The following is a 13,899-nucleotide window of genomic DNA, read 5'->3' as shown; positions in this document are numbered from 1 at the left end:
TGGAGTTTAGAAGAATGAGAGGTGATCTCATTGAAACATACAAGATTCTGAAGGGATTGACAGGGTAGATGCTGAGAGGTTGTTTCTCCTGGCTGGAGTGTCTAGAACTAGGGGGCATAATCTCAGGATAAGGGGTAGGCCATTTAAGACTGAGATGAGGAGGAATTTCTTCACTCAGAGGGTTGTGAATCTTTGGAATTCTCTGCTCTAGAGGGCTGTGTATGCTGAATCGTTGAGTATATTCAAGGCTGAGATAGATAGATTTTTGGAATCAAGGGATATGGAATTCGGGCAGGAAAGTGGAGTGGAGGTTGATGATCAGCCATGATCTTATTGAATGGCGGAGCAGGCTCGAGGGGCCGTATGGCCTACTCCGCTTATGTTCTTATCTATCCAGAAAAGGCTATTCAGACACTAGCCTGTTCCACTGGTGCACCGAATAGTGAGGTTGAATTCATCTACTGACTGACAATAAAACTAACCAATCACTGGCTGCAACACCGATGATAAAGAGGCCAGTTAACCAATCATGTAGGCGGCCCGGGGGGCGGGACTTCCGGCGGCTGGATTGGCTGAAGTTAGAGTCAGAGCCAGAGCGCGAGCGCCCACTCCTGTTCGGTGAGGAGGCCGATGGCCGGAGCTCCTCACACCAATCCCGCTTGCCCGTACGCGCTTTAACAGCAGATAAATTTTACCCAAGTCTCGTACCTTTTTGCACCTCGCGTCTTGCTCTCGACACAAAAAAGATCAGAATCGCTATGATCACCGCGGCCAGCAGATACAAGACGGGATCCATGTTTACGTTGCCTTGTCTCCGCCCCCCTGATGACGTCACAACCCCCGCCGGGCGGTACCACTGCCTCCCCCGGCGCATATTAGGGGGGGGGCGGCTGAAGAAGCCTCATGATTGCAAATTAGCCTGATGCATTTTAAGAACTCCACCCACTTTTAAAGGTGTGAAATAACGTTTAGTCCGTGCGTATCGTTTTCTTTCGGTGTCCCTTCTGACAACGAACTTTAAAAACAAATAATCAAATACCCCTTTCCAACCCGCTACTTGTGACTTGAGCCAGTCCTCAGGGTCACGCCGCAGGCAGCGCTACTGAGTTTGCGCGGAGAACACCAGTGTTGCTCACAGCGCCACCGTTTGGCTGGGAGGATGAACACGCAGCAGAGTCCAATGTAGCCAAAGTAGAATGTCTTTTTCTATATATTTATATGCAAAAAAATTATATATCAGTTTAGACCAGTTTTGAATGTCCACTGAAACCACACTTGAGTACTGTGCAAAGTTCTGCTCTCCATATTACAAAAGGAAAGAAAGACTTGCATTTCTATAGTGCCTTTCATGACCATCGGACGTCCCAAAACGTTTTACAGCCAATGAGTACTTTTTTTGAAGTGTAGCCACTGTTGTAATGTAGGAAACGGATATAGAAGCACTGGAGAAAGAGCAAGCAAGATTGGCAGCACGGTGGCATAGTGGTTAGCACTGTTGCCTCACAGCGCCAGGGACCCGGGTTCGAATCCGGCCTCGGGTGACTGTGTGGAGTTTGCACATTCTCCCCGTGTTTGCGTGGGTTTCCTCCGGGTGCTCCGGTTTCCTCCCACAGTCCAAAGATGTGCGGGTTAGGTTGATTGGCTATGATAAATTGACCCTTAGTGTTAGGGGGATTAAATATGTGGGGTTACGGGGATAGGGTGGGATATGTGTTGGTGTAGGGGTTATGGGGATCGGGTGGGATATGTGTCGGTGCAGGCTCGATGGGCCGAAATGACCTCTATCTGCACTGTGGGGTTTCTGTGATTCTGTGAAGATTCACAAGGTTGTTACCAGAGCTCAGAGGGTACAACTATCAGGAAAGATTGACCAGTCTGGGGCCTCTTTTCTCAGAAGGCCGAGAGGTGACCTGATTGAGGTCTTTACAATTATAAACCACCTTCTCAAGGGCAATTAAGGATGGGCAATAAATGCTGGCCTTGACAGCAACGCCCATATCCCAGGAACAATTTTTTTTTAAATACCGCAAGGAATGGTTGAGGCGAATAGCCGATCTGTCGATGCAGTGAGATGAAGTAAGGTGGGAGGAGGTTCATGTGGAGCATAAACATAGATTTGGACTGAATGGCTTGTTTCTGTGCTGTAAATTCTATGTAAATAATAGTCATAGAGTTAAACAGCACAGAAAGAGGCCCTTCGGCCCATCGTGTCCTGTCTACTCTAATCCCGTTTTTCAGCACTTGGTCTGTAGCCTTGTATGCTATGACGTTTCAAGTGCTCATCTAAATGCTTCTTGAATGTTGTGAGGGTTCCTGCCTCTACCACCCTTTCAGGCAGTGAGTTCCAGATTCCAACCACCCTCTGGGTGAAAACGTTTTTCCTCAAATCCCCTCTAAACCTCCTGCCCCTTATCTTGAAACTATGCCCCCTGGTTATTGACCCCTCTACTAAGGGGAAAAGTTCCTTTCTATCTACCCTATCTATGCCCCTCATAATTTTGTACACCTCAATCAGGTCCCCCCTCAGCCTTCTCTGCTCTAAGGAAAACAACCCCAGCCTGTCCAGTCTCTCTTCATAGCTGAAGCGCTCCAGCCCAGGTAACATCCTGGTGAATCTCCTCTGCACCCTCTCCAATGCAATCACATCCTTCCTATAGTGTGGTGACCAGAACTGCACACAGTATTCCAGCTGTGGCCTAATATGACTTTTTGTTTGCAGTTACAGACATGGTGGGCCGAATGGCTTTCTATGCTGTATGAGTCTATGAACAAAATGTTGACACAGGAAGCAAGTGTAACTAATAGGTAGTGTACATTAGACACAAGACTTTTACAGGTAATTTTTTACCCTTTAATGTACTATAGATAGTCTCAAACACTGTGCCTGCCCCTTCAACCTAGTTTGTCTTTCACACAGATTATTTGGGGGGGGCACAGGCTTTATATTATTGATTAGTGAAACATTCCTGTATTCTTACAAGGCTAGATGATGGCTGTAAATTGACAGCTTGCTACATGTTGTAATTTAAAATAATGTATTTTTACTTCACTTTATGTGTCCTGTTTTTAATTGCTTACATTATCTTTCAGCCTATCTGTAAATCACCACAACAGCACACCTTTAACTCTGGCAGTTCTTCAGCAGTCAGCACTGTCTGTGGGTCAAGGAGTGACAGATGAAGGACGAGGCTTTTGAGGTTGTTTCCATATTCCTGTACTACTCACTGAGTCAGTCTGTAGGTAAATGGGTTACTCAGAAGTAGTATATGACTTTTTGTAATGTCTACACATAAAAATCCACCACAGGTCTGTCAACCAAGCATAAAATGCACTCATACAGGCAACTGCAGGGAAATTCCAGGTCAAAAAATGCCTGTTCATTCTGGATGAAGCCATGCATTGCTTAGGTTTGCAGTGAAAAGCTTTGGTTTGTTTTATCAGTCTGGAATCCCTACTCTGTAAGAGCAGGATTTAAGTGATAAAGGCAACGAATCTCTGCATGGAATAAGTGTTTCTATATTAACCTCATGTGGTAGTCAGTGAAAGAGTGATCACAATGTTCAAATTCAGATACAGACTCCTCTGGACCCTCACAAGTAGCTGTTTATCATGTGTGAGCATGATATGGGTTGGGCAGAATATTCAGGAGGTAGTGGGGAGAGGGCAGAGCATCATAATCAAGTACAATCTGCCCTCACCTGGCATCCCAACATGCGCCGATTCCAAGAGGTCATTGAATAATGATCAGATGTAAGAACCCTGGTTGATATTTATTTTCAGAGCGACTCCTGCCACAAACCGGAAGCTGATCTCAATGACTGGAAGCTGCACAGAAGTGTTCTGCGCATTAATCTGGAAATTTCGATGATGTTTCTGCTTGGCCCGCTCCCTGTTCCCGGCATTTCATCCCTGCTCCCGGCATTTCATCCTCGCTCCCTGTTCCCGACATTTCATCCCCGCTCCCTGTTCCCGACATTTCAGACCAGCTCCCTGTTCCCGACATTTCATCCCTGCTCCCTGTTCCTGACATTTCAGCCCCGCTCCCTGTTCCCGACATTTAGGTCCCTGCTCCCTGTTCCCGACATTTCAGTCCCGCTCCCTGTTCCCGACATTTCATCCCCGCTCCCTGTTCCTGACGTTTCAGGCCCGCTCCCTGTTCCCGACATTTCAGCCCCGCTCCCTGTTCCTGACATTTCATCCCCATTCCCTGTTCCCAGCGTTTCAGGCCCGCTCCCTGTTCCCGACATTTCAGACCCGCTCCCTGTTCCTGACATTTCAGACCTGCTCCCTGTTCCCGACATTTCATCCCTGCTCCCTGTTCCCAACATTTCAGACCCGATCCCTGTTCCCGACATTTCAGCCCCGCTCCCTGTTCCCGACATTTCAGCCCCGCTCCCTGTTCCCGACATTTCACTCCCCGCTCCCTGTTCCCGACATTTCAGCCCCTGCTCCCTGTTCCCGATATTTCAGTCCCTGCTCCCTGTTCCCGATATTTCAGTCCCTGCTCCCTGTTCCCAACATTTCAGACCCGCTCCCTGTTCCCGACATTTCAGACCCGCTCCCTGTTCCCGACATTTCACCGTCGCTCCCTGTTCCCGACATTTCAGCCCCGCTCCCTGTTCCCGACATTTCAGCCCTGTTCCCGACATTTCAGCCTCGCTCCCTGTTCCCGAAATTTCATCCCTGTTCCCGACATTTCATCCCTGCTCCCTGTTACATAGAAGATAGGAGCAGGAGTAGGCCATTCGGCCCCTCGAGCCTGCTCCGCCATTCAATGAGATCATGGCTGATCATCCAAATTCAGTACCCTGTCCCTGCTTTCTCTCCATACCCCTTGATCCCTTTAGCCTTAAGAAATATATCCAACTCCTTCTTGAATATATTTAATGTATTGGCCTCTACTGCCTTCTGTGGTAGAGAATTCCACAGGTTTACCACTCTCTGGGTGAAGAAATTCCTCCTCATTTCTGTCCTAAATGGCCTACCCCTTATCCTTAGACTGCAACCCCTGGTTCTGGACTCCCCGACCATCGGGAATATCCTTCCTGCATCTAGTCTGTCCAGTCCTGTCAGAATTTTATAAGTTTCAATGAGATCCCCTCTCATTCTTCTAAACTCCAACGAGTACAAGCCCAATTGACCCAATCTCTCCTCATACGTCATTCCTGCCATCCCAGGTATCAGCCTGGTGAATCTTCGCTGAACTCCTTCCATGGCAAGAACATCCTTCTTCAGATAAGGTGACCAAAACTGCACACAGTACTCAAGATGTGGTCTCACCAAGGCCCTGTACAACTGCAGCAAGACATCCTTGTTCCTGTACTCAAACCCTCTCGCTACAAAGGCCAACATGCCATTTGCCTCCACCACCGGCGCACTGTGGCTGCAGTGTGTACCATCTACAAGATGCACTGCAGCAACTCGCCAAAGCTCCTTCAACAGCACCTTCCAAACCCGCGACCTCTACCACTTAGAAGGACAAGGGCAGCAGACACATGGGAACATCACCACCTACAAGTTCCCCTCCAAGCCACACACCATCCTGACTTGGACCTGTATCGCCGTTCCTTCACTGTCGCTGGGCCAAAATCCTGGAACTCCCTTCCTAACAGCATTGTGGGTGTACCTACACCATATGGACTGCAGCGGTTCAAGAAGGTGGCTCACCACCATCTTCTCAAGGGCAATTAGGGATGGGCACTAAATGCAGGCCTAGCCAGCGACGCCCACATCCCATCAATGAACAAAAATAATTTTAAAAAACACCTGCTGCACCTGCTCCCTGTTCCCGACATTTCATTCCCGCTCCCTGTTCCCGACATTTCAGAACCGCTCCCTGTTCCCGACATTTCATCCCCGCTCCCTGTTCCCGACGCTTCAGGCCCACTCCCTGTTCCTGACATTTCAGGCCTGCTCCCTGTTCCCGACATTTCAGCCCCGCTCCCTGTTCCCGACATTTCATCCCCGTTCCCTGTTCCCGACATTTCAGCCCCGCTCCCTGTTCCCGACATTTCATCCCCGTTCCCTGTTCCCGACATTTCAGACCCGCTCCCTGTTCCTGACATTTCTCTGTTCGCCAGAAATGCATTAAACTCAAACTGAGCCTCCAAACCTTCTCCGGACAATATGGAGTCCACGTTATTCTACAAAGTTTCATCCCAATTATAAAGTAAACAGAACCTATACAAAATAAGCACTTCCGATATGATGTGACAGCCTCTTCACGGAGCAACGAACAGTCACTGCAAATGGCTTCACAGCATATTTTCACCCGACAGTTTATTTAAAAAATCGGAACCACCATAAAAAGCACAGACTGCGCAACTACCTCCGGTTCGTTGGCAGCAGTCACGTCCATTTATTTTGCCCTCCTTGTCCCAAAGGCTACTTATGTTGCTTCACTGCTGAGATTGAGATCTGCTAAAGGACCACGGTTTGAGGTTGGTACCTTCCCGATATATACAGCTCTGTACCACTTCACGCGACACATTTCCCCACTGAGCGATCAGAGCAGCCCGAATAAGTGCTTGAATTTCATAGAATCATAGCACAGAAGAAGACCATTCGGCCAACTATTAATTCAATTGCCTTTTAAAAGTTAATATTGAATCTGCTTCCTCCACCCTTTCCTGCAGTGCATTCCAGATCAAAAGAACCCACTGCATTAAAAAAAATTCTCCGGATCTCACCTCTGGTTCTTTTGCCAATTATCTTAAATCTGTATCTTCTAGATACCGATCCTGCGCCACTGAAACAGTTTCTCCCTATTTACTCTATCAAAACATTAACCTTCGCTGCTCAAGAGAACAGTCGCAGATTTGTTGAATTTTATTCTATACATATATATGCTTAACTTTTATTCATTATTTGATAAGCAGAATGTATAGAAAAGCCTGTCTATTAATACAGAAATCATACAGATTAAGAAGGAAACTTTGTAATTGAGGCAGGAGTACTTATAGTGGGATTTATTATAATGAGCGTTTTAGCTCCCTCTCTTGGCTTCTAAGAGTATAACAGGGAAATAAAATGTTTCTGCAGATCAGAGAAAACACAAACTGGGCCGTTTAATTTCAGGAGAGTTACTTAGATTTACAGACATTAATGTGAGGAGCCTCTGTGGAGTTGCCCTAATATATATATATTTTTTTTTAAAGTGGAATATTTCATTTTTGGCTGAAGATAATAACGTGTTTGTAAAAGCTGTCACATTTACCCATAGAGATAGAAACATAGAAAAATAGGAGCAGGAGTAGGCCATTCGGCCCTTCGAGCCTGCTCCACCATTCAATATGATCATGGCTGATCCTCTATCTCAATACCATATTCCCGCTCTCTCCCCATACCCCTTGATGCCTTTTGTGTCTAGAAATCTATCTATCTCCTTCTTAAATATATTCAGTGACTTGGCCTCCACAGCCTTCTGTGGTAGAGAATTCCACAGGTTCACCACCCTCTGAGTGAAGAAATTTCTCCTCATCACAGTCCTAAATGTCCTACCCCGTATCCTGAGACTGTGACCCCTCGTTCTAGACCCCCCAGTCAGGGGAAACATCCTCCCTGCATCCAGTCCGTCTAGCCCTGTCAGATTTTTATACATTTCAATGAGATCCCCTGTTATTCTTCTAAACTCGAGTGAATACAGGCCTAGTCGACCCAATCTCTCCTCATACAACAGTCCTGCCATCCCAGGAATCAGTCTGGTGAACCTTCGCTGCACTCCCTCTATGGCAAGTATATCCTTTCTTAGGTGTGACATTACAGCCTACAATTAATAACTGGACAATCTGAAATGCTGCGTATCAGGTGTGTTGATCTCTCTACCCGATTTTCCAATCCCCGTTCCTGTTGAGGGATGCTCCACGCTGGCAATCACACAAAATTCACCCTTCCATGTTTATTGGTTTTATCTTTGCAGCAGGTTGGTGCAGGCCTTTTGCGGTGGGCACCAGCCAGTGTGGCGGCTCTGAAGCAAAGCTTTCAACTTGCAGACAAGTTTTGTTCTGCGACTTGATCATGCCTGAAAACTTCCTGATGCTTAAGGATCTTTTTCAACTTTTCCCAATTTTACCCGATAAAATACCAATTTTTTGTAATTATTCCCAATCAGATTATCTAAGTGCATCTTTTTGAATTGAATTTACAGGAGGCAATTGCTGTGGGTGGCAGCATTTTTTTTAATTCATTCTTGGGATATGGGTGTTGCTAGCATGGCCAGCATTTATTATTGCCTATCCCGAGTTGCCCTTGAGAAGGTGGTGGTGGACCTTCATCTTGAACCACTGCTGTCCATGTGGTGAAGGTGCTCTCACAGTGCTGTTAGGGAGGGAGTTCCAGGATTTTGACCCAGTGACGATGAAGAAACAGTGATATATGTCCAAGTCAGGATGGCATATGACTTGGAGGGGAATTTGGAGGTGATGGTGTTCCCATGTGCCTGCTGCCCTTGTCCTTCTCGGTCAGGGGTTTGGGAGTTGCTGTCAAAGAAGTCTTGCTGACTTGCTGCAGCGCATCCTGTAGATAGTACACACTGCAGTCACTATGTGCCAGTGGTGGAGGGAGTGGATGTTTAAGTTGGTGGATGGGGTGCCAATCTAGCTTCTTAAGTGTTAGTGCTGCTACACCACCCAGGCAAATGTAGAATATCCTATCATACTTGTGATAATCAGCAGGAGATTTCCTTTCCCATATTCGATCTGAAGCTATGGTGGTGGATAGACTTTGGAGAGTTAGGAGATTAGACACTGGCCACAGAACACCACCTCTGTTCTGCTCTGGTAGCCATGGCACTTCTGTGGTTGGTCCAGTTAATTTTCTGGTCAATTGTGATCTCCGGTGATGGTAATGCCATTGAATGTCAAGGGGAGGTGGTTAGACTCTATCTTGTTGGAACTGGTCAGTACCTGGCACTTGTGTGGTTCGAATGCTACTTGCCAAATTTCAGCCCAAGCCCGAATGTTGTCCAGGGCTTGCTGCATGCGGGCACGGACTGCTTCATTTTTTGAATGGAGCTGAATACTGTGCAATCTTCAGCGAACATCCCCACGTCTGACTTTATGATGGAAGGAAGGTCATTGATGAAGCAGCTGAAGATGGTTGGGCCTAGGACATTGTCCTAAGGAACTCCCGCAGTGATGTCCTGGGGCTGAGATGATTGGTCTCCAACAACCACAGGCATCTTCCTTTAGCCAGGTATGACTTCAATGACTGGAGATTTTTCCCCTGATTTCCATTGCCTTCAGTTTTACTAGGGCTCCTTGATGCCACACTCAGTCAAATGCTGTCTTGTTGTCAAGGGCAGCCATTCTCACATCACCTCTGGAATTCAGCTCTTGTGTCAATGTTTTGATGAAGTCTGAATTGAGATCTGGAGTCGAGCGGCTCTAGCAGAACCCAAACCGAGCATCAGTGAGCAGGTTATTCTTCTTCTTCTTAGGCAGTTCCTCGGATCCGAGGATGACTTGCTTCCACGTTAAAAATGAGTTCGCAGGTGACTGATGAGTCCAATGCGGGACCTACAGTCTCTGTCACAGGTGGGGCAGACGGTGGTTGAAGGGGCGGTTGGGTGGGGTGCTTGGGTTGACGTGCGCTCCTTGCACTGCCTGCGCTTGGCTTCCGCTTGCTCCTGGCGAAGAGACTCGAGGTCTTCGGCGCCGAACAGCAGGTTATTGGTAAGTAAGTGTCGCTTGATAGCACTGTTGATGAATCTTTTTATCACTTTGCTGATGATTCTCAGTAGGCTGATGGGGCTTGAATTTTCCTGTGTTTTGTGGACAGGACATACCTGGGCAATTTTCCACATTGTCAAGTAGATGCCAGTGTTGTAGGTGTACTGGAACAGCTTGGCTAGAGGCGCGGCTAGTTCTGGAGCACAGGTCTTCAGCACTATAGCCGGGATGTTGTCGGGGCCCATAACCTTTGCTGTATCCAGTGCGCTCAGCCGTTTCTTGATATCACGTGGAGTGAATCGAATGGGCTGAAGACTGGCATCTGTGAAGGTGGAGACCTCAGGAGGAGGCCGAAATGGATCATAGAAACATAGAAGATAGGAGCAGGAGTAGGCCATTCGGCCCCTCAAGCCCGCTCCGCCATTTAATGCGATCATGGCTGATCATCCAAATTCAGTACCCTGTCCCTGCTTTCTCCCCATATCCCTTGATCCCTTTAGCCTCAAGAAATATATCCAACTCCTTCTTGAATATATTTAAAGAATTGGCCTCAACTGCCCTGTGTGGCAGAGAATTCCACAGGTTCACCACTCTCTGGATGAAGAAATTCCTCCTCATCTCAGTCCTAAATGGCTTACCCCTTATCCTTAGACTGTGACCCCTGGTTCTGGACTGCCCCGCCATCGGGAACATCTTTCCTGCATCTAGTCTGTCTAGTCCTGTTAGAGTTTTATAAGTTTCAATGAGATCCCCTCTCATTCTTCTAAACTCTAGCGAATATAAGCCTAATCGACCCAATCTCTCCTCATATGTCATTCCTGCCACCCCAGGTATCAGTCTGGTGAATCTTCGCTGCACTTTCTCCATGGCAAGAACATCCTTCCTCAGATAAGGCGACCAAAACTGCACACAATACTCAAGGTGTGGTCTCACCAAGGTCCTGTACAACTGCAGCAAGATATCCTTGCTCCTGTACTCGAATGCTCTCGCTATGAAGGCCAACATACCATTTGCCTTCTTAACCGCCTGCTGCACCTGCATGCTTACCTTCAGCGACTGGTGCACAAGGACACCCAGGTCTCATTGCACTTCCCCTTTTCCCAATCTATTGCTGTTCAGATAATAATCTGTCTTCCTGTTTTTGCCACCGAAGTGGATAACCTCGCATTTATCCACATTGGGCAGATGCATGGCAAATGCAGTATAATCACCCAACCTGTCCAAATCATACTGGAGTTTCTCTGCATTCTCCTCACAGCACACACGCCCACCCAGCTTTGTGTCGTCTGCAAACTTGGAGATATTACATCTAGTTCCCTCGTCTAGATCATTTATATGTATTGTGAATAGCTGGGGTCCTAGCACCGAACCCTGCGGTACCCCACTAGTCACTGCCTGCCACTCGGAAAAAGACCCGTTTATTCCAACTATTTTCTTCTTGTCTGCCAACCAGTTCTCTATCCAAGTCAGTACCTTACCCCCAATCCCATGTGCTTTAACTTTACACGCTAATCTCTTATGCGGGACCTTATTGAAAGCCTTCTGAAAGTCCAAATACAACACATCCACTGATTCTCCCTTATCTATTCTACCAGTTACATCCTCAAAAAATTCCAGTAGATTAGTTAAGCATGATTTACCTTTTGTAAATCCATGTTGACTTTGTCCGATCCTGTCACTGTTTTCCAAGTGCTCTGATATTACATTGTTTATAACGGACTCTAGCATTTTCCCCACCACTGATGTCAGGCTTACCGGTCTATAATTCCCCGTTTTCTCTCTACCACCCTTTTAAATAGTGGGGCTACATTAGCTATCCTCCAATCCATGGGAACTGTTCCAGAGTCTATAGAATTTTGGAAGATGACCAGCAATGCATCTACTTTTTCTAGGGCCGCGTCCTTAAGTACCCTAGGATGTAGATTATCAGGCCCTGGGGATTTATCGACCTTCAATCCCATCAATTTCCCTAACACCATTTCCCTACAAATACTGATTTCATTCAATTCCTCCCTCATTAGATCCTATGTTCTCCGACATCTCTGGGAGGTTATTTGTGTCCTCCTTTGTGAAGACAGAACCAAAGTATGTATTTAATTGGTCTGCCATTTCTTTGTTCCCCATTATAAATTCCCCTGATTCCGACTGCAAAGGACCTACGCTTGACTTCACCAATCTTTTTCTCTTCACATATCTATAGAAGCTTTTACAGTCAGTTTTTATGTTCCCTGCAAGCTTACACTCATAATCTATTTTCCCCCTCTTAACTAATCCCTTTGTCCTCCTTTGCTGAATCCTAAACTGCTCCCAATCCTCAGGTTTGCTGCTTTTTCTGGCCAAATTATATGTCCTCTCCTTGGATCTTATGCTATCCCTAATTTCCCTTGTTAGCCATGGTTGAGTAACCTTTTTTGTTTTATTTTTATGCCAAACAGGGATGAACAAATTCTGTCATTCATCCATGCGATCTTTAAATGTTTGCCATTGCCTATCCACCATCAACCCTTTAAGTAACGTTCCCCAATCCATCCTAGCCAACTCGTGCCTCATACCTTCGTAGTTTCCTTTATTTAAATTCAGGACCCTAGTCTCTGAGTCAACTACTTCACTCTCCATTTTAATGAAGAATTCTATCATATTATGATCGCTCCTCCCCAAGGGGCCTCGCACAACAAGACTGCTAATTAATCCTTTCTCATTACATAATACCCAGTCTAAGATGGCCTGATCTCTAGTTGGTTCCTCGACATATTGGTTCAGGAAACCATCCCGTATACACTCTAGGAATTCCTCCTCCACAGTATTGTTACTAATTTGCTTAGCCCAATCTATATGTAGATTAAAGTCACCCATGATAACTGCTGTGCTCTTATTGCACGCGTCTCTAATTTCCCGTTTAATGCCATTCCCAACCTCAGCATTACTGTTTGGGGGTCTGTATACAACTCCCACTAATGTTTTCTGCCCCTTGGTATTTCTCAGCTCTGCCCACATAGATTCCACATCATCAGAGCTAATATCCTTCCTTACTATTGTGTTAATCTCCTCTTTAACCAGCAATGCTACCCCACCTCCTTTTCCTTTTTGCCTGTCCTTCCTGAATATTGAATACCCCTGGATGTTGAATTCCCAGTCTTGGTCACCCTGGAGCCATGTCTCCGTAATCCCAATTATAGCATAACCATTTACATCTATTTGCACAACTAATTCATCCACTTATTACGAATGCTCCTCGCATTAAGACACAAAGCCTTCACGCTTGATTTTTTAACACGCTTAGTCCTTTTAGAATTATTATTTACTGTGACCCTGTTTGATTTACACCCTTGATTTCTCTGCCTTCCACTTTTGCTTTTCTCCTTCCTGTCTTTGGCTTCTATCCTTGCTTCCTTTTCCTCTGTCTCCCTGCACAGGTTCCCAACCCCCTGCCATTTTAGTTTAAACCCTCCCCAACAGCACTAGCAAACACTCCCCCTAGGACATCATCCACTTGGCGCCTCTTGCTGAAGATGGTTGCGAATGTGTCAGCCTAGTCTTTTGCACTCACGTGCTGGGCTCAGCCATCATTGATTCTGTGGATGTTCATGGAGTCTCCTCCTCCCATTAATTGCTTAATTGTCCACTACCATTCGTGACTGGATGAGGCAAGACTGCAGAGCTTTGACTTGATCTGTTGGTTTTGGGTTAGCTTACTCTGTCTTTAACATGCTGCTTCCGCTGTTTACCATACATGTACTCCTGTGTTGTAGCTTCACCAGGTTGGCACCTAATTTTCAGGTATGCCTGGTGCTGTTCCTGGAATGCTCCTCTACACTCTTCATTGAACCAGGGTTGGTTGTCTGGCTTGATGGTGATGCAGGAGTGAGGGATATGCTGGGCTATGAGGTCGCAGATTGTGGTGGAATGTAATTGTGCTGCTGCTGATCTGTTCTGAATTTAACCCATTTAGCATGGTGGTAGTGCCACACAAGAAGATGGAGGATGTCCTTAGTGTGAAGATGAGACTTTGTCTCCACAATGACAGTGGTCACTGCTACCAATACTGTCATGGACAGATGCATCTGCGACAGGTAGATTGGTGAGGATGAGTTCAAATAGGATATTCCCTTGTGTTGGATCTCTCAACACCTGCTGTAAGCCCAGTTCGGCAGCTTTGTCCTTCAGCTGGCTTGGTCATTGGCGGTACAACCAAGTCAATCTTGGTATAAAAACAGAAACTGCAGGAAATACT

At 46.4% G+C, this 13,899-nt stretch overlaps 1 protein-coding gene across 2 annotated transcripts in view; it reads right to left on the bottom strand.

Moving 5' to 3' along the window:
* The window catches only part of ddrgk1 (DDRGK domain containing 1), a 99,407-nt gene extending 98,552 nt beyond the window's left edge, over window positions 1-855 (bottom strand). The window contains exon 1 of one of the 2 annotated variants that reach the window (XM_085975508.1): window positions 709-855. In XM_085975508.1, coding sequence (XP_085831634.1) covers window positions 709-796 — 88 coding nt within the window. In that variant the 5' untranslated portion in view covers window positions 797-855. The remainder of the gene's footprint in view (window positions 1-708) is intronic. The other variant, XM_085975507.1, reaches the window with a different exon arrangement.
* Window positions 856-13,899: the final 13,044 nt, after the last annotated feature.

Source organism: Somniosus microcephalus, chromosome 2 (assembly GCF_052327205.1).
Source record: "Somniosus microcephalus isolate GS21.2 chromosome 2, FLI_Smic_1.0, whole genome shotgun sequence".
In the NCBI taxonomy this organism is placed as follows: domain Eukaryota; kingdom Metazoa; phylum Chordata; class Chondrichthyes; order Squaliformes; family Somniosidae; genus Somniosus; species Somniosus microcephalus.
Note: the sequence above shows the minus strand (reverse complement) of the source record. Positions and strands in the feature narration are given on the sequence as shown.